This window comes from Thermobia domestica, chromosome 8 (assembly GCF_964235325.1).
Source record: "Thermobia domestica chromosome 8, izTheDome1.hap1.1, whole genome shotgun sequence".
Lineage (NCBI taxonomy): Eukaryota > Metazoa > Arthropoda > Insecta > Zygentoma > Lepismatidae > Thermobia > Thermobia domestica.
The window spans coordinates 1,938,739-1,962,453 of record NC_137461.1 but is presented as its reverse complement, the minus strand read 5'-3'; the positions used below and the strand labels follow the sequence as shown (position 1 = coordinate 1,962,453).

General features: G+C 36.9%; 1 protein-coding gene across 3 annotated transcripts; it reads right to left on the bottom strand.

The window, feature by feature from the left end:
• Positions 1-149: 149 nt before the first annotated feature.
• MED31 (mediator complex subunit 31) lies at positions 150-23,471 on the bottom strand. Of its 3 annotated transcripts, none has more exons than XM_081767969.1 (4): positions 23,352-23,471; positions 16,201-16,293; positions 5,345-5,441; positions 150-904 (listed from the first exon to the last, which is right to left on the bottom strand). In XM_081767969.1, exons 1-4 carry the CDS (start codon positions 23,365-23,367, stop codon positions 691-693), a joined length of 420 nt encoding a protein of 139 aa, XP_081624095.1. In that variant the 5' UTR covers positions 23,368-23,471; the 3' UTR covers positions 150-690. The 3 variants fall into 3 exon arrangements, with proteins under 3 accessions (XP_081624095.1, XP_081624094.1, XP_081624096.1); XM_081767968.1 differs by having other exon boundaries at positions 23,292-23,448; XM_081767970.1 differs by lacking the exon at positions 23,352-23,471 and adding an exon at positions 23,050-23,185.
• Between the last annotated feature and the right edge of the window lie 244 nt (positions 23,472-23,715).

Genomic DNA, 23,715 nt, shown 5'->3' with positions numbered 1-23,715 from the left:
ACCAGCTGCTCCGAAACAATATCACATTGGAACTGTGAATGGCAAGTAGGTTTTATGCAATAATGAGAGAGTCTGGCACATTATTATTAGTAGTTAGATTTTGCCCAAAAAGACTGAATGCATGATAGGTACTTAATAAAAAAATCAAATATTTAGAAAAAGCTCCGTCTTTTATTCTTTTTAAGTTAGGTTGTAAAAATATCTTTTAAACACAATTGTTCCATTATAAGTCTCGGAGTAACTAAATCTATATCAAACGGCATATTAGAAATGCCCGATAAATCAAATAATAAATTATTTGTTACAAAGGAATGCATAATACCTATCTGTAGTCATTCCTAATATACGTAAATATTACATGTACACTTCACAATTTAGACATTTCCCTCTTTTACCCCTTCTACTTATAAATGCTTACCTAATACACGCTTACAACTATTACAGCTTGTAGGAACACTCACATCTGATGCTCTAATTATACTGGTCTTTAAGATACAATATAAGCTGATGGAAAAGCATAATACTGGTTGAATAGCCGCAATAAATTTAAATCATTCAAACTGAACACATCACCGTGTAAATCTGATATGAGAGAAATTTATATATATAGTCCATTAGTAAACGAAGACCCTTACTTTATCGAAAAAGAAATCACAGCCATTAGTTTCAGCAGATACGCTTTTTGTTAGTTCATGTCTTCTGCGACTGATTTTGATTCTGGCTCGCCGATTGGCTCTGTGTCTGTTCAGTCTGACTTTGTAGAAGGCGAGAGCGACGCCTGGTGTAATGCTGCCACAACAAGATCTGTTGGTCGTCGATGAATTTCGTGCACTGGGCATTCACCACTTCTCGACGAAAATGTTCGTATTGGAGCAGATCTAAGAAATACAGACACATTGGATACCTGCAACACAAACACAAAATAATCTTAGGTATAATAATAATATTAAATACTCTGCCTTCCGGCAGGTCCTGGGACTAATGAGGATTTTCTTTTTTAATTTTTGATTAGGTCGTAAAAAACGTACGTAAGATACAAATTTGGTACAGCAGTCTTGCCTACTGCTGTTATACTAAATATAATGAAAATCTTAATTGCCTTTCTCTCAATGAACTAACAATGGGTTTCCAGCCAACTCCCCAACTCCTCCGCACATGCTCACTGGGAGGGTAAATGCACATGCCTTCTAACCACGTATCGTCGGGTAATTCAATATATCTAGGCTAATTAACAATAATTAACTACGTTATTACTTAAAAATAGCAACAAAAGTGTAGCCCACTGTCGTCGTTCATGGACGACACATACCACACTGCAATAATAATGGCAAGAAACAAAATAATGAATGTAAATATAAGGTAAAATATGTTTTGAGGAGAAACTGAAATTTAAATTGTAAAACTAATAATTAGTTTTACAGAATCTGATACTTCTATGACATACAGATAGTGGACATTGATACTGAAACACTTCGTAGAAAGCCATATTTGTATTTAATAAGGTGTTGGGGTTAGTACAGCAGAAACACGAATTGGGAAGGATCGACAGAGTCCTGCACTGTTTGGAGAGGGGTTTTCAGCCATTCCTCTTGAAGCGCAGTGACAATTTCAGAACGTGGACGTAGTGAAGGGAAACGTGTCCTCACTCGATCCTCTAACAAAGCTCATATAGGCTCAACAATGTTGAGATCTGGCGATTGAGCGGGCAATGATAGATGTTCAACTTCACTGTCATGCTCATCGAATCACTCTATGACAAGTTTAGCAGTGTGAATGGAGCAGTTACCATCCTGAAACACTGCACCGCCGTCCTGGAAGAGTGTTCGAACCATAGGGTGTAAATTGTCTTCCAGAATGGTCCTTGGCAGTGACACGACCCTCTAAGAACAATTAGTGGGCCCGAAGCCTGCCACGATACTGCATCCCGAACCATCACGGATCCGCCTCCATGTTTGATTCTGGGTACCAAGAATTCTGCATTATATGCATCAGAAAGGCTCTCCAGACGAACAATCTCTCTCTTGTTTGGAAAATAGTGTCCGAGAATATGACGAGTTTTAGGTCATCCAACGTCCAGGTTTTATGCTTCTGGCACCACCGAACCCACTTTGTGGCATTTGTGCCACTGATGAAAGGCTTTGGTATAGCACCCCTGCTATGGATGTTGGCCTTACGCAGGTATCGACGGGCTGTTTTCGTGCACACAGGTTCTGTGAGGTGTGTATTCACTTCTGCACTGATTGCTGATGCGGTGGTTTTCCGTTCTCGTGCAACAATCCTAGTCAAGGTCCTGACGTCCCGTTCAGACAACTTCCATTTTCCCCTGCAGTTACTCCTCCTGGATGTGGTTCGTCCTTCCTGTTCATATGCACACATCACTCTGGATACTGCAGTTTGTGAGACATCACAAAGTGTTGCAGTTTTGGACACAGATGCGCCTACTAGATGCGCCCCTATGATCTGCCCTCTTTTGAAGTCTGATATGTTTCCCATTATATCGCTCTACATACACGACGTTCACTGATGAACCTCTTCTACTAGAGTGACAAGGACCGCACATGTGATTCATTGCTCAAAAGTACGACATAAACCACCAATGGCTCTGTTGAGCCCCGCGAATATCCTATGATATTTGTGCTGATGTTTCAGTTTCAATGTTCACTACCTGTAATTAGCGAAGAATACATAATAAATAACCTTGGTATTGAACACTTTAAAATATAAAATTGTCGGCTTATTCAAATTGTAATAAACAAATTTTCTACTTCTAAGTATCTGAGTAGTCTTTAAAATACGATTCTTTTTCATTATTTGTAACATTTATTATCACTTTTTTTGAATTTTCTTTCGATGTGCTCTCAAAATATTACAACTTCTTTATTACGTCACTTTTATTTTTATTTGTCGGTGTATGTGCACTCTTCAATAAAATAACAAAATTGACTTACGCATGCTTATAGTTTTCCCCATGAAAGAAATCCATAGTGGCAACGAAGACAACAACTGAAAATATACCTGGCCACTTACGATGATCCAAGATGGCGAAGTTTACTCTTTCACTTTAGTATCACGAATCCAAATGCTGGTGATATTTTCCATTGGTAACTACTTAGTCAACGTACCGCTAAATAAAATTCTTCGTAACATTTCGTATTACAAGTACAGTTAAAAACTTAGTTTCTACCAATACTTTTTCACTGTTCAAATATATATATATATATATATATATATATATATATATTGAACAAACTTGAAGAAAATTCGTTTTCCCACGCTTATGACACTGTCAATAATTTCTTGGCAAATATGTAACAACTATTTCTAACTCGTTCACTTTTTCAATGAATGACTTCGATGCGTGATGACTGTTTAATGAAATCACTTGAATCGCGAATTATGTAGCATTCGGTTGCGTTATAGTAACTGAAATGCTCATGTCGGCGATACTTTGTTACGTGATGTTCCATATGATGGCCACCAAGCGACTCCTCACTAGTAACCAATTAGGACCTTCTGCAAATGAACAAAGGTTTTGGTATACATGGTTCTGATTGGCTATGTATGAATATGTAGTATTTCGCAATCACCTCGGGAATTCTGGAAAATCCTAACTTCCCATGAGACTGAGAATAAAATAATAATAATAGAACCTTTGTTTAAACATTACACACCTGGTCAAGCAATAGTTAGAGACACGATTTTGTGGTAAATAAGAATTCGTAATTTCGTTATAAAAATATGCGTAAAGCGGGATAAAATTGGTGAATAAAAATTCAATATAAGAACACTATTTTCCTTGGCAATTACAATTAGTTACCTTTTACTTCACCTTAATTTCCAGTCATCAATCATCATGACATGAGCTCATGCATGACTATATTAAACAAATCTGAATTTTTTTAAAAAATAACACTAAGCATCCTCATTGAATAAAAATATCATTTAAAGAAAGAAAAAAAACAGAGAGAACATTAATTGAAAAAAAAATACTCTAGGTGTTCACAGTTTACTTCTGCAAATAACACGTAAGCATTGTTTCAATGTTTTCTGATGTTAAATTTGTTCTTTATTACAAACAGTTATAGTCTAATATTACAAAATTTTCACATAGCTATTTTTTGACGATCATCAAAAACGTAGTAACTGTGATCTTTAAATTCTTGTGCTCTATCGAAACATGTTTGTGCTGTTCAGAAATACACAAGGCAAATCTGGGACCACAATCACATTGCAGTCATGAATACAGACAAATTGAGGGAGGGCTGGCGCCAGACATATTTAATTATGGTAGACAAATGACGAATTAGTAGCGTTTGCTCACGGTCAAATATACAGACGGGAAAAATAATGGTAATGAATAAATTGTAAAAGCGTCGAAAAGTTGTCACTTTTGCGTAAATTTCGTAAAATATCGCGACTTATTGCAAATTTCGCTAATTCGACAGAATTTCGCGTTTAATCGCGAGCGTTATTATGGCCTAACAAACAGTGAAAAAATATATATATTTTAGGTACTCAACATTTTCATACAAAACTGATACATTTCGTATTTTCGCGTGTCTCAAAAAAAAAAAAAAAAAAAAAAAAAGTCTTTAGCAATAGTCTATGCCAAGTTTACTTAATTTCCCATGCATTATTTTCACTGGACCTTGCACAAATAGATTCCTGTCTGTTTCACAGTTTTCTAAATAATCTTGATGGAAAGACACTGATGCTAGAGATGTGCAGCACACATTATTCGAGTCCTCTGCATCAAAACCCTCTGACTTCTATCAGCAGAGGATGGAACACCTCGCTGAGAGTTAGCCAAGCGTTGTGAAAATGGAGAAAGACTATTATGATGTCTGATGGTTGCATTTATGGATTTTTTTTTTTCCAGTGTTCATTTCATAGTGACAGAAAACGATACCACCTATGAGTTTACCTTATAGTTTTAAAAGTACGCCTTTCTGTGTCTTTTAATCAACCAAAGGGCCTAACTGAATTAACAGAAATGTTGATAGGTGAAAGCTTATCCATGTATACCATATACTATAGACGGATGTGTAAGATCTGTCTGTCTGAGTATTGTATCCATCTTCTAACTAGCTAGTTAGAGCCACTGAAGCCAGTACACCAGATAAGGATCACCTCGAGGAATGAATTTGTTGAGAATTGATACTATTGGATACCATAGACACAAGATCTAAGTAATTGTGGCTTCATTAGAAAAATGTTCTCTGGTTTCTAAGACAGGTTCTGGAAACAGTATTTTACGATGTCTCTGTAGAGGTTTTTGGAATGCAGCGAAGAGAGAAAACACGTAATGATTAATAAAGAATGTTAGGTTTGTAGTAATACTTACTTCAGATACCGGGCATATTCTGGTTCTTTCCAGTATAACAGATATTTCAAATAATTGATGAAGGTTTGGTCCTTGAAATAGCCACGCTGAGCCAGAACTAGAAAGAAAGAGAAAATTCAACTTGTATATTCAAAATTATCCAGCAACCTTTTAGGTCCTTAATTTGATTTTTTTTTTCTTTCGGAAAATACTACTACACTATATATATCATCCGAATTCAACCGAACTTATCCGATTGGGATCAAACTTGACATTGTGGTAGAACTGTCTGCTGTAACTTGGCCTGCTATACAACCGTGTAAAATATTACGGTGCAGGCTTTTTGCACAAAGTTCTAAATCAATATACTGAGAATTAATAGAAACGTAATAAATACTGTTTAAATTGCAGTTAAAGGCCAGGGTTGGATTAAAAAAAAAAAAAAAGGAAGGACGATTTTTATACGACTATCCATATTTCACTTGTCAATATTTTCTGTAAAATCAGGGATGTCCAACGTAAGTACCATTAAGGATAAATACAACCTTTTACCTGTCATCGTTGACTGTACCTTCATTTCGGTAACTTCATTATTTACATTATGAAGGTAAAGGATGAGAAATGAAATGAAATCTTTTGAGTTTTACGTCCCACGGTTATGCCGGTTAGGCTAAAGTAGACGGTGATGATGAGTGATGAATGAAATGGTGGAATGAAGAAAGTGGGAGGAAACGGGAGAACCCCGAGAAAACCCACGCACACGGTGTTTGTCCACCACAAAGGTAAAGGATAAGAACTGCAATTAAAGAGAATAGGACAGAGGTAAAATAATCTAATCTAAGTTATACACAGCAGATGTGATTGAGTCTTGACAACTGCACAGTGTAGGAGGGAGAATTAAATTAAAAAACCTTAAAAATGTGCTCATGATTTACCTAAAAATTTGCAACAAGGAGAGCCATGGTTTGAAGAGTGACCAACAGGTAGCAGCACCAAGTTGGAATGCTACACGAGGGAGAAGTGGTTAAAATAGCGGCTCCACTTGCAACGTGTTCGAAAGAGGAGCACTCTGTTACAGAACTTATTCTAAAGTTCCTATTCCACTCATACATCGAATAAATACAGTGACAGGTTGCATCACTATCCTGAACTTTTTATATTTCTCGATAAATTTCAATGGTTCAATCCTTCGCTACACAGACAAACTAGTAACACAACGCTTTTCCTGTTTATATTACAACAGAGAAATTTCTTAAACTTATATCTTCAGAACAATCGGGCACTGGTTCTAAATTTTTAAGATTCTTAGTTGACCCTCCTACATATTCTACGCAGATGTCAAATACGTAATTTCACCTTCTGTCCAACTGAGTTTGATTCTGATTCCTTTTGTACGACTGTAAAAAATAGTTTCACACGCCTATTTTTCCACAAGATGGCTGCCTAATAAATTCTACTTTTGTTTCGTACGTTTATAGTATTTTGAAAAACAAAGAAGATAAAAAAAATACCTATCTGGTACCTTGGGTATGCTTCTGTATCCTAACACTATGTTTTTTCTTCCTTTTTCGTTACGCCTATGTTTGTAGGAAAGACTATAAACCCTGCAAAATCAAATTAGTGAGGAAAACGAAAGAAATTCCTATAATGAGATTACGTTGTAAACACGGCCAACAGCAACAAAAGAAGAAATATATAGAATATTTATACTGTTAAGCTGTCAGACATAACTACAGGATATCTAAATGTACATATTGCTATGTATTGTTTACATTATTTTACTTTTTATTTTATTTTGTCGCATCATCATTAACTCTGAGTTATTATCTTTTTTTCCTTTCTAAAATTCAATGCTTTTATTCAAACTTTAAGAAACATCAGTACAACACTGTATCAACGACACTGTAGTCACACAATTAATAACAAAAATCAAATTCTTAAAACTAGTTACATCTGCATGTAAGGCTATTAGTCTAGAATCTTTGTTATTACCTATGAACCAAAAGATTCTGGGAGCAATGTCTTTTCTGTTTGATAGTAAGAAGTTAAAGAGTGAAAACGCAAAAATTGTTTGTTTCTGAAACAGAAAATGGAGTCCCACTGAAGAAAGAGGAAACCGTTACCAGCAGGGGAAGGTGGTTGGTTATCCTTTGCAACAGAAAGGTAAGTAAAGATTGCCTTAATTTTCATGTAAGTGCTGTATGCACTAAATGCAATAAATAAATATCTTACTACACAAAATAGAAGAGAAGGTTTGATGTTTCGTTTTATTAATTCAGCCCTTCAAACGATTTTTTTCTTATATTGATTTTTTCTTTTTTTTTTTAAAAAAAAAAAACATGAAGCGAACTACGTAGTGGAACTAATTCCTAAAAATGCGCACACCGTAGCCCTATGGTGATTACTCACACACCCACTCGCAATTGAGCGTGTTCTTGGGGCCACTCGGTCGAGAAGGTGTAAAAAGCTTTTTCAGGCCAGCCATCCTGAATGAGGTTTTCCTGGTTTTTCCCCATTCACACCGAGCAAATACTGGGATGGTACCTAACATATAGGTCCTAGACCGCTTCCTTCCTTCCCTTTCCCCGGATTGTGTGCTCGCTGAGGGACGTCATCCCTCATACATGGCGGGCTAAATGGCCATAGATGCCGAAAGCCCAAAAATCTAAATCCTAAATCCTTGAGCGTGTTCTGACATGTTCTAATATGATTCAGCTGAATAACCAGCAGTTGTGGTTCAGTATTCAAAATATAGCAATGGAAATAAGACTAAAGTAGCAAAGAAAATGAATGTCACGTATCTATGACATCGGATTAATATAAATTTCTCGAGAATGACAATGAAATTTTAGTTGTTACAACAGTATGCTTACATGCAATGCAGAAATCAAGCTTGTTCTTAAAAGGTAAAAAAAAGGTGTAAGGAGAGGTGGAAAGATGTTCACGATAAGGAACATTCTCCAAAGATAAGGCCTCGAATCTTTCGATAGATCATCACGCGACGTAAGTATTAGCGGGATTCCAAAAATTCATTCAGAAACTTGACCAACACATTATTCCCCTGTCTTAGCATTATGCGACTATTGGTATTTCCAAACATAAACTCGATGACATGCCGACAAATACAACACGCTGCTCTCTGAAAAGTGGACTCCAGAAATGTTTCCGGCACTGATACTGTCGTGTCACAAAGTGCGTTGCTTCACAACGAAAGTAACCTATGGTTTAGTCAAAAACCCTTCTATAGACTACACTACTTAATTGTTACACCTCGTACAAACGCTAGAGCTTGCAATTATTCTAAGCCTACCAATATTTCTCTCCAATTTTCTAGTTCATATAATTATTAACGGAACTAAATTGATGCATGATTACCAGTATTAAATTACACTTAAGAATGCATCTCAACATGTATTAATACCAGAGTTCTTTGTGCCTATATGGTTAGTGTATGTATCTTTAGCGCAGAAAATCCAGGTTCGATTCCCGGCAGGAGCTCACATGGCTCGGACTACGTTAAGCTATAGGCCCACGTTTCATATAGCCTTGCTGCTGAAAGAGACGCTAAACTTGAATCTCATACATCCATTTATTAATACCAAAATTTTCAATAGAAACACCACTTTCGTCAGCAGTTTTTTTAACTAATGAACATACATTGCAGTTTTAATTACAATTGTATCTCATGGCTTTCGTTAGATAATGAAAAACGTATTTAACGCATTCTGAGTGAATTAATAGGATCATGTAACTTTCGTCCTTTTGGACGCAATTATTGGAAACAGGAATGCACTCCTTTTATTTTTCAATTTATATTTAATAAAATGGAAAAGACATTGGTTTTGGTAGTTCTATGTCTGAATATGCAATTAAAATAAACTCTACATGTCTTCTCAATAACAATAATGAACTCAGACAGTAAAAAGGATCACGCACTAAATGCTTCAATTTCGTCCGTAGATGTCAACCGATGCAGGATGTTTGTTGCCATCTAACGGCGAAACCTGTAACTTCTACTACCTTTGAACAGTAGAAAAGGGAATATGGATAGCTACCGGTTGGATTAGGATTAGGATTTAGATTTGTGGGCTGTCGGCATCCTTAGCCTGTCATGTGTGAGGGATGGCTTCTCTCGGCGCTCGCCTGAAAAAGCTTTTACACCTTTCCGACCGAGTTTCTCCACCGGGACTACTGGCACCAAAGGCAGTTGCCGTTAGAGTCATCGTTATCGGTGAAGATGAAAATGAATTCCCTTCATTAACTCGTCCAAAATCTACCGATAATGAAGGAAAAAAACAATTCACAAATTCGCTTCCGTTCGAAAGTTATCGTGTGCAGTAAAGGACGAATTTCTTTTCTTCAATACGGAAACTCACTAGCTATGCAGTCTGTAAGTTTCTTCTTTCGGAACGTTAATACAAAAAATACATTCTACTTCATTGCAATAGTACTCAAACCGGAAATGCTTGAAATTTGCCACTTCCGGTTCATAGCTAAGTGCGGAAGTGACGTTGAATACACTTCAAAAACACTTTCTCACTATTATGGGTTTTCTTTATTGACATCCAGTATAGAAACCAGAGCTGGTTAAATCTTCCGGTTTCAATACGGGAAGTTGGTCAACCTATTCTTCGGACTTTGAATCCGTATATAGACACTATGTTACTCAGCGTTTTTGCCTTGACGGACGGATATAGTCGTATTTCATTCCTTGTATTTATGGAAACAATAATTTGGAAGACCACAATTCAATATTACTTACCTATAACCATTTTTGTGACAATATTTGGTCCACTTGTTGTTCTGAGGAGTATTTTCGAGTGATTGGGAAAAAGGGATCAATAACTAAACGAAAAGGCCCAAAAGTAACGGTAAAATCAAGTTTCTATCCCTTCTTACTTCCACGCTTGTTGTACTAAACTTTTCTGATCCCATTACCTCACTAACCTAGGTCAAAAAAGCCCTCACAAGTAAAAGGTCAAAATGGATGAATCGAGTTGTGGGGTGAGACATAGTGCGCCTGATAGAGGATGTGAAAATATGTATAAGTACAAAGTTATAGCGGCTGAGCGCCATAAGAAACGGAGGGGGAAGGGGTAAAGGTTGATGGGAGAAAGGCTATGCTATGTTATAGAACGGGACAGGACGTTTGGGCGCCGCCATTTGGGCGCTGCCGTTTAGGCGCCAGACGTTTGGGCGCGAGGTACATAGTAAAAATCACAATTTACGATATATAAAGTAAGCTAGGCACTGAAAACTAAGCGCCAATCAAGATATATACATTTCCTACACTTCTATCTTTATCTCACCTCATTTATCTGTATATTTTCTATCTCTATCTTATTTATTCATCTAAATTAAATAGTTTAATGCGTTTGTGGCATTTGTTGCCTAACCTCGTCATGGATTGATTTTTCGCTTGTTCACGATTCTTGTACTTCTGATCTAATTTTTGTATTATATAAGAAAGCTAGGAAATAAAGGAATCAGACGAGCTGTTAATTTTCTTAATGTTAATTAAAACATATTGATTTAATTTTTGTATTTTTTTAAAGAAAGTTAATAATTACATATTTATGAATATTAAAATTTGTTTTCTTTCGTATTACGTTTGCCAAACTCTTCTCTTCCTTAAGTCCAATAAAGAACTACCAATAAAAGATTGCAGCGTAGTCGCTAACACTCGCCTTCGGTGCGATCGGTTCCGGGTTCGATTCCCGGTGGGGGCACTCGGTCGAAAAAGTGTAACACGCTCTTTCAGGCCAGCCACCCTGAATGAGGTTTTCCTGGGTTTTCTTCATTCACACCAGGCAAATGCCGGGGTGGTACCTAATTTATAGGTCCAGGCAGCTTCCTTCCTTCCCCAATCCTTTCTTCCTTCCCTTTCCCCGGATAGTGTGATCCCTCAAACATGACGGGCTAAATGGCCTTAGATGCCGAGAGCCCAGAAATCTAAAAATCCTATATCCTAATCGAGTTGAGGGAAAGATATTTTGCATACATGGTGTCTAAGACATATTATGCATACAGAATGTCTAACACATTGAGTTTAGGAACTGTAGTATGCCGTATTTCTGGTATCACTTTTTTTTATTAACATTCCAATATAAAAATCAAAACTTAACACACATTTTTTTCGTCCCATTGTAAGCATTTAATCTGCATTAAAGAAAGTGGCGAAAGAAAAAAAAAACAACGATTTCAAAGTGAAAAATAATAGTTAAGTGTACATATATTGGTCATTTAGCCACTAGAAATGTGTTTGACATTCACACTTATTGCGTAACTACAGCAGAAGGCCTGCTTTAAGTTTCTTAATGGAATAGGCTTACTATGTATGTAATGCAGTCAATCATATGTAGTCTGGTCGACTTACATTTGGCTTGAAAAGTTAACAAATAAAAAGCACACTTAACTTTCGTTGAAACTTAAATTTACAAAATTTAATTGTTAATTCAGTTTTTATAATTTTGAAATTCCAGTATTTCTAGTATGTAAAACAAAATCCAGTATAATTCAAGGACTTCCACTACAGTAGACACCTTGTGATATCTTGATTCGAACTTAGTACTCAGCGCCTAACATAACGACTTTTTAACTCGCGCCCAAACGTCTGGCGCCCAAATGGCTTCGCGCCCAAACGTCCAGTGCCCAAACGGCGGGGCCCAAACGTCCGCGCCCAAACGTCACGTACCGGTTATAGAAATACACCAAATAAACTGTTGAATAGTTGAAATAGTGAAAAATAGACAATGCAAACGGTAGTAGTTTCACATATTGGCAAAAGAAGAATGGGCTGAGTAGATCAAGAACCTCCGCCGCCATCTTGAAATCTGTGATATTTTTCAAATGTAAAGGTAGTCATATGATATATCAATTAGGGCCAGCATGTTCTCAAAAAGTCAATTATGAACTTTAGTGATAGTTTTCTGTACGTTTTTGGAATATTTAGGATCGTATTTATATAGTTATTTACGAAAACCAAGGAACTGATTCTCATATGTTGTAAGTTTGGATTATCACGAAAATACATGTAAGTTAAACATACCTACAAGCCAAGAAAATTAAAAGTGAAATTTGATATCCAACAGTGAAATTTGATAATAATAATGTAATAGTCTATTTTTCACTATTTTTACGATTAAACAGTTTATTTGATGTATTTTCATAACATAGCATAGCCCTTCTCCCACCAACCGGGATCCCCTCCCCCTGTTTCTTATGGCGCTCAGCCGCTATAACTTTGCACTTATACATATTTTCACATCCTCTACCCGGCGCACTAAGTGTCCCGCAACTCGATTTATCCATTTGGACCCTTTACTTGTCAGAGTAATAAAAGAACGAAATATTGACAAAAAAAAAAAAAAAAAAAAAAAAAAAGAACGTAAAAAATAACAGTGAAGTTTAAATCGGTTGTTGCGTATACCATTGACATACAAGGTAACCAAAAAATTTTGATAATCAGAAACATGGTATTCAGCGTTCACTCCTGAAGTAATTTCTATCAGCATTCTTTTCCAATATTCTGGCAGCTACGTAAGGCCGTGGCGATAGAACTCGGAGGATTGTGGACGTAAAGAGGTCTGTCAGTGCGTGTTGCAGGTCTGCCTCACTGTCGAAGGATTTCCCGCGGAGGTAGTTGCCAAGGAATAAGGCAGCAGTTTAATGGCGCTAGGCCCGCCGAGTACGGTGGATGACAGTATCTCCCAGCCAAGTCGCTGAATGGTATCACTCGTCGTATTTGCCACCCTTTGCAACTCTTGCGAAGGTCCGCAGTGATAGTGTGGCTTGGTGCTAGGAACTCGTAATGCAACACTTGGCGACTAGTTTCCAGGCACAAAGCATGATCTTGTGTGGATGCACAGATGGTCTTAAAATATGATGAAAGCATCAATGTCTGGTATACTTCTCGTCATTCCTGAACACAACCAAATATGGGTGTGTTGCGGTGCTGAGACAGCAATGGCAAACAAGTTGTCACTCGCTGTTCCTTATTAGCTATCGACAATGTTAGAGGTATTCACTTTTGGAACTTGTACACCTTCCTTATGCGATGCACGCTAAACATCATTGCATCTTCGGAAACTTGGAAGCATTCGACAAGTTCACCACAAGTTTGACGGCTGCCTTCAAGACCTGTCATCCAACACTTGTGGCCACCCGCTGCGAAATTCATCACAAAGGCTCAGAGCTCCCTACCGAAACTAATAGCTGGCGGTGCGTTCGTTCACAGCATCCACCCCAAATATCTGACGTATTCGACGATTTTATGCACCTGCTGAGACGCCCACCTTAAAGAATTAGGGTTAACAATTAGATTTATGGGCTTTCGGCATTAATGGCCATGTTGGACCGTCATGTATGAGGGATGACCCTCGGCGATCACACTACTCGGGGAATGGACATTTCCACTGATTTTCTTTTCATTGCTCTAAAAAAAAACTTCAGAGCTAGCTGATTACGCAGAATACTTCCTTTCGCTCATGCGACGACTCTAACCAGTCAAAATTTGCGATTGAATTCCAGTCTGTTACTCGTGCGCTTAAAACAACGACCATCATGTTTGTACGTCACAGGTCGGTACAGAGGAAAAGGTCTGCATCGCTCACTACGGAAACGGCTTAGCGAAAGATACGATGCATGTTTTTCATAATGTGTACGAATTTGCTAAGAAGACAAAGAATAAGAAAAGTAATAGAATTCAAGGTTTATTGAAAAGGTAAGCTATTTATTTATTTATTTGTTTATTTATTACCAGTTATTTGAATATACTTGAATATCTTAGGACAAATTTGAAGTGTACTAATTTGCTATATTATTGATATTGTTTGTAGCCTGAGGTAAGAAACTAATTAATATTCTCATGTTTCGGTCATCGACCGACCTTACGAAGCGAATTTTATTCGTTCTTAAGAAAAAAATCAACAATATATAAGTATAGTTATTTGATAGTAGAGTGCTAATTTCTTATAAACAACTTCATCATGGATTCGATAGTTATGCGCTCAGGGAGAAGTCCAAGGAAATTAATACAAAAAAAAATCCCAAGTAAAAATAATCTAAATTCCTCATTGAGTTCAACACAAGGACATACAAACTTACGATTATAATTATGTTCATGAGCATTCTGATAATTTACCAGTGCTATTATCGAACTACTTTACACATTAGCAATATTATGTCATAATATTTTCGCGCTTACTGTCGTTTTCTTTAGCCCATGGAACATACTCGTAAATTGTTTATATTAATCCATGTGAACATTTACAAATTGGCTGAAGTGTTTTGAGCACATGAGTTAACATTTAAATCAACAAATAAACAGATGTGGTCTCACAGTAATGATAAACTAGCTACAGTGTCTTATTACTGAATAAAATAAAATGAAATTTCTACTTTTATGTTCCACGAACATGTCCTGTAGGCAAAGGGAGACGGATGATTAATGAAAGTGAATGATTATAAAATAATCGGTGGAATAGTCATGTGGGAGGAAACGTCTGACTCGCGAGAAAACCCACGGACACGATGTTGTCCACCACAAATCCATATGGCTTGAATTGGAACCAGGTACCCCTCACATCAGAGGTGAGCGCTCCACTGTTGATCCACTGTATCCTTTGATAATGAGTGTTTGTGATATGTCATGACGAGTAATGAACACAATATTCTGTTCCAGTGAGTGAAACAATATGAGAGAAATCAATCTACTGGACGGAACTTACCAAAGGCTGAACTCTTCAAACGTTTGCTTTTGTGATTTTTTTCTTTTCACTTGTGAACCCCAGAACACAAAACGCAATACTTTCACGATATAATATTTTGCAAATGTACCACCATATACCAAACATTAATCATCTCAGAGCTGAGGTCAGGCTTGTAGCCACCCCAAAAATGTAGGGGGGGTAGAAGTTAGGGGGCCTAATCCAACCATATTATAGTTCATCACGATATTATAGTTTGTTATTTGCCATTTTTCCTTTCACTATTCTACTAAATTTATTTGTAGTTTGCAGTAAAAAACTGTAATATGAAAAGATTCACTGAAGCTTCCAATGCAACTCACAGAGCGATACGGACCTGTGACGTGACGCCAAAACCCTTGTCTGTGCTGCCGTGACGTAAGCAGTTAATTTTTCCAGTGTATGAAGCGTTTTATCTCGGTAACGAAGAAATATTTTTCTGAGATTTTTGGTATGTGGTATATAGAAGACTACTTCTACACGACGGTGTCTTTAAACTACAACCTTTGGTCAAAAAGGAAATGTCCATTTGGGAAGGAAGGAAGCGGACTAGGATCATTATAGTCAGTACCATCCCAGCATTGCCTGGTGTGAATGAGGTAAACCTCACACAGGATGGCTGTCCTGAAAAAGCTTTTACATTTTTTCGAACAAGTGTGCTCACCAGGAATCGAACCTTGGACCGCTCGCACCAAAGGCGCGAGCGTTACCGACTACAGCCTATCTTAAAATCATACAGCAAACAACTGCGAACAAGCTTCTTCGACACCACCTTTCTCTTTGACAGTGGACGAGTTGTGATTGCTGTGTGTGCAACGAGCCTGCATGGGTGCATGTCAATATTCACATTGTCCCCACCAATCTTCCAGCGTGTAAACCACTCCGTTCCATCTCTGTCAGTGATTCATCAAACGGGACCACTAGATTTTTTTTTTTTTTTTTTGTTACAGTACCTTGCAATACGTTATTGTAAGCAAGGAACACGCTAAACATATCAGAAACTCACTTAAATTGCATTCTCTGTCGTTCTTATGCTCTTAAGATGTTAATTAAGTCACCGAAATTATAAGCAATGAATCAAAATACACACAACTCAGGTAAATTCATAAGGTCGGTACCGTTGGTACTTACAGTTCAAGTAATTGGGATTCGCAAGACATTGAACAAATTCCAGTTCCACTTGGAATCGAAGACGCTGTTGGTCCTCGGTCTCCACTGCACCTGCTGTTGGGAAAGAACCACACACATTGCTAATTAATGGAAGAACTATTGAAAAGTGTCAGGCAATAATTCAAGCTCTTTCTCTACCTACAATTACATACGGCGCTTTAAAAATTAACTTATTTGCCTATTTAAAACTGTGGCTAGGAAAAAAAAAAAAAAAAGAGCTACTTACAGGAGTGAAGATATGAACGGTCTCATACAGAAATGGGGAGTATAAATTGTTTTGAACAATAAAACAGGTTAAAAATAAAGTAATCACTGAGAAAGCAAACCACTTTATTATTACAAAACTAATATCTTGTGACAGTTTCGCTAACTAACCACTTGGTCAGGCACCATATCACTGATATAATGTCTGATGAAGCCAAGTGGTTAGTTGGCGAAACTATCACAAAAATATTAGTTTTATATATATATATATATATATATATATGAGTAACGTCCCACGATTTGGGCTAATGGAGACGATGCTTAAAGCAAGTGAATGATAATGGAAGAATTGGTGGAATGAAAAGTGGGAGGAAATAGAACCCCGAGAAAACCCACAGACACGGTGTTGTCCACCACAAACTTACTTGGAGGGGGATCGAACCAGGGACTCCACGCATCAAAGGTAAGCACTCTACCACTGAGCCACCGTGACCCCCTTTATAATAATGAAATGGTTTTGTTTTCTCAGTGATTAGTTTATTTTTATTGTATATAATAGGCAAAGCTATTATAATGAAGAAGTTTTTATTGACTCTGTGCATAAACAGTGGCTTCTCTTTTCCAGCACTAGTAATTTTATTTTTATAATAATAAATTAGTATCAAATTTGTCACTTTTTATTTCGAGAAAATTTTTGAGACATTTATTCTTTTACCCAGCTCTGAAAGTGATTTTTCCTTTCTTTTAAATTAAAGAGAAATGAAATATCAGGTGGCAGGGGACAACAACATTATGGCGACTCATCGTGGAAGCCAACAAGAGACGTTACGTCTTCGTTAGTATTTTGTAAGTATTACGCGGCTTTCCTCCAAAAAAATATAAAGTTAATTCTGCAATGTATATTAGTAATCCTTAAAATGTTTATTACACCTGCCAAATCAAAATAATCATTTACAGCTTGGGCTTTCGCTTATTATCTATTACTTGATACTCAATCGATATAGACTTCACTAGTTCTGAAGGCAATCATCCATGTGGTGAAAAGTACACTACATTCAGACATCTTTAAACACGGACTTCTTTCGATAAATTCTTTATAGTTCATCTCTTTCTGAATCAGAAAGTTTGCTATTATTATTTAGGACAGTGTCATATTAAATTACTTTTAACTAACTCTATGGCCTATAGAACCCGGAGGTTTAATGCCGCGTTCATAAGAGCTCTCCACTGACTTCTATCCTTAGCAACTGCATTCAGTTTCTGGTTTGTATTCCTATTTCTGCGAAATCCATCTTAACATTGCCCTCCCATCTGCGCCTAGGTCCTCCTAATGGACGTTTTCAGATTGGATTTTCAGTAAAAACTTTGAAAGCGTTCCTACTTTCTTCCATTCTGACTATGTGGCCTGCCCACCTGAGCCTCCTAGACTTGATGACCGTAACAATGTTTGATAAAGATTTCGTATAAATTATGCAGTTCGTCGTTAAGTTTCTGCTATTCCCATTCTCGTTCCTCTTGGGTCCCAATCCTCATCTCAGGATTTTACTCTGAAATACTTTTAACTCTGCGTTCTTCCCTCAGAGTAAGCGACCATGTTTCGCAACCACACAGTACAACAGGTATGATTATCGTTTTTATATTGTGAACTTCAAATTCCTCCACAGAATTCGCGAAAACAAGATTTTAAACTGAATAACAACACGAATTCCCTGCTTTCAGTCGACATTTAATTTCTTCGTGGATTTGATTTTGATCTGTTAATATTGCTCCTAAATATCTGAAAGTATCCACTTTATCAAAAGTACTATTTGATATTTTAACGTATCCATAATTTGCCGTATTACGATCCCGACGAACTTCCATGTATTTAGTTATCTCAGCATTTACTTCTAAACCTATGTCCCTGCAAGCATTTAATAAGGTCCCTTCATTTCTTTCTATTGTTCTTCTATCATTTCCTATTATATTTACATCATTAGCATATGCCATAACCTTGTGAATACCATTCAGCTCTAGGTCCTGGGTGCTATCTTTGATTTTCCTTATAGCGTACTCCAGAACATAATTAAATAATAATAACGACAACGCATGTCCTTGTTTCAGACCATTCTCGAATTGAAAGCTCGTGGACAAGAATTTTCCTGCTCGGACTTTATTTTGGGATTCATTTAAACATATCTTAATTAATCTAACTAGCTTTTTTTTATATTTCAAATTCTAAGAATGTTGTACAGTGCCTTCCTCCTAATCGAATCGTAAGCCTTTCTAAAATCAATAAATAATGATATACCGGGGTATTGTATTTCAATTTCTTTTCGAGTATTTTGTCGAATATCTGGTCGATAGTCGATCGATTTCGCCTAAATCCGCACTGATAATCTCCAATAATTTCATCTGTGTATGATATCAATCTTGCTCATAGAATTATTCTGTTAATTTACCTTTAATATTTTTATATTAATTTGATGGCTTCCATGTGACCTACTAGATGATTGTCTCCAGAACTTAATCCCTAGATTAATAAAGGTAATTTAAAAACATACTCAGTATCAAAGAATGATATCATCAATACTAATTAATGTCAGTTGAACAATCTGGAGTTTCTTACACAATAAGTGGATATTTATTTATTCTTGCAAAAATCATCGTCTACTGCCTTAAAAAGGTTTATTTTACTAGGGTAATCCAAAAGGGTCCTCCTTTTTTCTCCCCAAGAAATACAAAGAAACGTTTATTTTCGATAACGTTTACATCATTTTAAAGCTTGTATATTTATCTATTTTTCTACATAGTAATTATTTCGGTTATGGTGACTAGATTCTGACAAGCGAAAAGTAATGTATAAATATAATAGTTTACTGCATCGGCAATACGCATGTCCTTATTTCATTTAACGTTAATAATTCATTTCTGTTGAAAAGTAAAGCAATGAACAAAAGTATTAAAATAATTCAATACAATCCCAAATGCTTTGATGAATGACAAAGTAGTTTATTTTTATGAACGTACAGTGAAATTTTGTGTTGGGCTAAAGACAATTTTTTATCGATTTTCGGAGCGTGGTGTTATTGTAAGGAATGAGAGACAAATTTACACAGGCACGAGGGAACTTCTAGCGTCCAGGGAACCCATGACTTCTAACTTGGTTAGCATCACTATCGTAAGTTGAAAAAGAAACCTTCCCTACCCCACCGGTATCTCAAGAAGCCTTTCTCAGTAAAAACAATGTATTGCAACTACAATGTACTGCAGTTTGTTGATTGTTGTTCTTCCCTAATCTTTTGAGGAGTGTTAAAAAACACAGCAGTTCATCATTCAGAAAAAAGAGTGCCTGTGATTCAAAATATTATGAATAAAGAATGAAACATTTAAATATTGCAAATAAGTTAACTCAGGACATTTCACAGGACGTTTTAAAGAAAAAGGATATTTCTCGACTTTCTAGGCGTCTTCGCAACACGCAGGACACCTCTTTTAAAAAAAGTACTGTACTGCAAAAATCAGTACGTCTGGTCACCCAAACTTAGGTCGATGCATTTTTGTACGCACTGGGACAGTTTTTGTATCCCATCTGAACCAGCTCGCCATGTGTTTGAGAAAGCGTTGAACCTCATCTTTCAGCCTAGTCTCTGGTTTACTCAACTTCTGCACCTATTTGGTCCAAAATTCACGGTCCCCAGATTCTCTCTTTGCCGTGAATTTCAGTAGGACAAGCTGTAGATTCCCTTCACCACTTGACCGGGGCAGCGGTGGCTCATTGGTAGAGCGTTCACCTCTGGTGCATGGGTCCCGGGTTCAAACCCTGCTCCCGCCAAGTGAACTTTGTGGTGGACAAACACAGTGTCCGTGGGTTTCCTCGGGGTTCTCCCCGTTTCCTCCCACTTTCTTCATTCCACCATTTCATTCATTACTCATCTTCACCGTCTACTTTAGCCTAGCCGGCATAATCGTGGGACGTAAAACTCAAAGATTTCATTTCATTTTTTTCCTTCACCACTTGCGGACGTTTCTGACACTCATGCACGATTCACTACATCCGTCAATTGGCGATGAAACGACTTATGAATAGATTAGGTTTTGTTTCATTCACTTATTTAGGCTTAGTGCAGCTGGGCTCATCGGATCTTAACTCTATAGTATGTATAGGGTCACTACAAATTCCCATGACACCCGGCAATAATGACTATAAACCGGAAATTTCCAAATTTGTTTTCAATCGATTTCTTTCGATGTTCTGAATCAACTGATGTGCATATTGTCTATACAGGATCACTAGAAATGTTCGGGTCCCGATAACTGAATTATTCGTAATTGAGTGCTATCACACAACGACTTAATATATTGCTACTTTATACCAATTGCATCCTCTAATACTTCTAAGGCGATTTTCAACCTTTACTGGATATGTTCGTACGAAGAATTTTCTTCGTAAAAGTATCGAAAGTGTGGGAGCTGAAGTGTTAACGTAGTCACGCTATTTATGATCACTTAAATATCTTAGAGGAATGCATTAGAAAGTGTTGGAGCGTACATAGTGTGTGTATGCAATGCTTCTCTTATGAACGAATGGTACCAAGTCACACACTATCTATTTCTACTTTATTGATTAAGGTAAGAGGTTAACTGCTGCATCGCCGGAGCAACTTTACGGAATTTACCGGGTGAATTGGAAATTGATTTTGGTTTGTAAGGAAGAGTGAGTGGAAGTCAGGTCAGGGGAATAGTTGGTTAAGAAGGTGGTTGTTGTTGGGTATTTTTGATGTAAGCGGCACTATATGTGGAGGTGGGTTGGTCGTCCGTTTCTAGAAAAATTTTTGAAAAACTACCGGAAAGAAATTAGTAATTTCCTCGTTTGTGTGCTTGATAATATGTAAGGAGAGCAGAAGTAATGTTTCTTTATAAGTGTTTATAAACCTAGAACTATTTGACAAGTGGAGGGAACTACTTCGTCCAAGGTTGCCACATGGTTGGTTAGATTGTTGGAAAATAACTAGCATTTGTATTCTGAACATGGTTGCAGGTGTACAGAGACGCTCCAGTTGATATCCTCACGCAGACACGAGAAATTACACTCCATTAATTTTAACAAAATAGGTCCAATCTTACCTAACCTTAAGCTAACCCGATTCTACCCTATTCTATTTATCCCTACCTTACTCTGCTCTACCATACCCTACCCCTTTAAGATTGGTGTAAACGGACAAGTTTTACCGATAGATGTCACTACACTTTTCGTATCTCTATCATGTATTTTTTTTACCTTTCACGAAAATTCACAATTTTTCTTACAAATTTCAACTTATAGACTTCGAATTTTTAGAGAAGGAACTTCATAACCTATCGAAGGCAAGAATCCGTGCCGCGTTTTTCATTTAGAATTTCCTTCATTGATGAAATAGTACAATTGTTAAAGATTTGGATATCCATTTCAAGAATGAAGAAAATTCTAAATAAAAAATCGGCACGAATTCTTGCCTTTGATAGGTTATTAAGTTCCTTCTCTAAAAATTCAAAGTCTGTAAGTTCAAATCTTGGTCTCCATATTGTTCAACTGTACCCTAATTTTAAGGAACTAAACAGGTTAAATCTAGGGTGCTGGTTTACTTTTAGCACACCACATGTTGGAAGATTTACAGATAAAATGCAATGCTTTGCATGAAAAGACATTTGTAAAGAACAAACTTCTGCAAGCGATAGAATTAAATACAAAATAATATACTGGTATTTTAGGTTTACAAGTGTAGGGTTATTAGTGTACAGAAGCTGTATTTTATGTTTACTAGCGAGGCGCTACTAGTATGAAACAATGATAAATGCTATTGAAACTTGTATCATTGTCGAAACCCACTTGTTCACACTACCCTTGCTTACGCACCTGTTCCTTTAGGACACACCTCTCGCTATCGCTCGGGCCACCAGCTTCGCCCTGTCTACGGGCTCGGTTAGATAACATTCGTGCTTTTCAGTGCCCTCCTAGAATATGTTGGTTTGTTTTTTGGGCCGATAGTTTCTCCCCCAAATCTTGCACATATAAGATCTCCAGTGTTACTTACTTTACAAAATATAGCCAAGTGAGTGAACGAGATTACAAGCCCCGCAGGGCCCGTTTTCTACCATTATCATAATTTAGACAAAAACAAGGTTCTCGGTTCTGGAGCCATGAGACGAGTTGGGATAGATACTAAACGCCATCCGTATTTTGCACTGTAGTCTTTATGCCATCCATCTGGATGCCGTATTTATAAGTAAATCGTAAAAGAATTTTAAATATTCAACAATTAGGTACTTCTGAGGTCCAGATATTTTCATATTGCCCAGCAGAATATGAAGGAAATTAGTGAAAGAATTATAATTGTTCCATAGTGGTGTGCTGAAAGTTGACCTGCACGAACTCTAGATCTATGGCGGGTAAAGGTTAAAACAATTCACTAACTACGGATCTACTTACGCTCACCAACACAGAAAAGCATAAAGTGTGATATTTTGGCGTGGAAAGAGCATACATTCTATTAAAGCAATAATATTATAAAATTGGTCACATATTAAGAGAGCGTTCGAATCGGGATATGCAGCTCTCACAACCATACGTATAAGAACAGTACTCACAAGTATTCACCATTTCCAATCAATATAGAACACGAAAATGTAATTTTCCTTACGCAGCCAATCATCCATTGCCTACGCATAAACCCAATTCGAATACTGTCTTTTGAAGATTTGTGCTAATTAGTATGGAAGGAAACAGTTAGTGGATCCCAAACATCGAAAGCATAGGCCCACTACAGCATATCTACGCACTTTGCCCTACACCCTGAGAATAAATTGAAAATCATTTGATATTGCCATACCTTTCACGGAGCACTCTGTATCACTTTCTACATACATTTGAGTATTTTGAATAAAATTACCTTTCGCTGCCATCATTACCTCACACTCGTCATTCAATCGACGAGCATAAATAAGAATACAAAAAGCACACTGTAAGTGTAGAAACAAAACAAACGCTACGTCCGAAACCAGGACGCCGTCATTTGTTTCGAACGAAATATCAGAACTGAATCATTTATGATTCAGTCTTGATTCAATTATTCAATTGATTCAATCATATGTCACGTTATTAATTCCAAAAATGTCCCAATCTGTTGGTTTATATTCAAGAATAAAAACTATGAAAAAATATTGTACTTTCTTCCTTATGTGTATTTACTTTCAAATATAATAAGTTACGAAGAAACAAGTTACACACACAGATAGTTATGCAGAAGACTAACT

Excerpts from the sequence above, each read along its gene's own strand:
- MED31 (XM_081767968.1), bottom strand. The coding sequence starts at position 23,367 with ATGATGGCAGCGAAAGGTAATTTTATTCAAAATACTCAAATGTATGTA. Across the intron at positions 16,294-23,291 it reads TACAGAGTGCTCCGTGAAAG|CAGGTGCAGTGGAGACCGAG; the intron begins GTATGGCAATAT and ends CTTTCCCAACAG. Across the intron at positions 5,442-16,200 it reads GAATCCCAATTACTTGAACT|TTCTGGCTCAGCGTGGCTAT; the intron begins GTAAGTACCAAC and ends CTTTCTTTCTAG.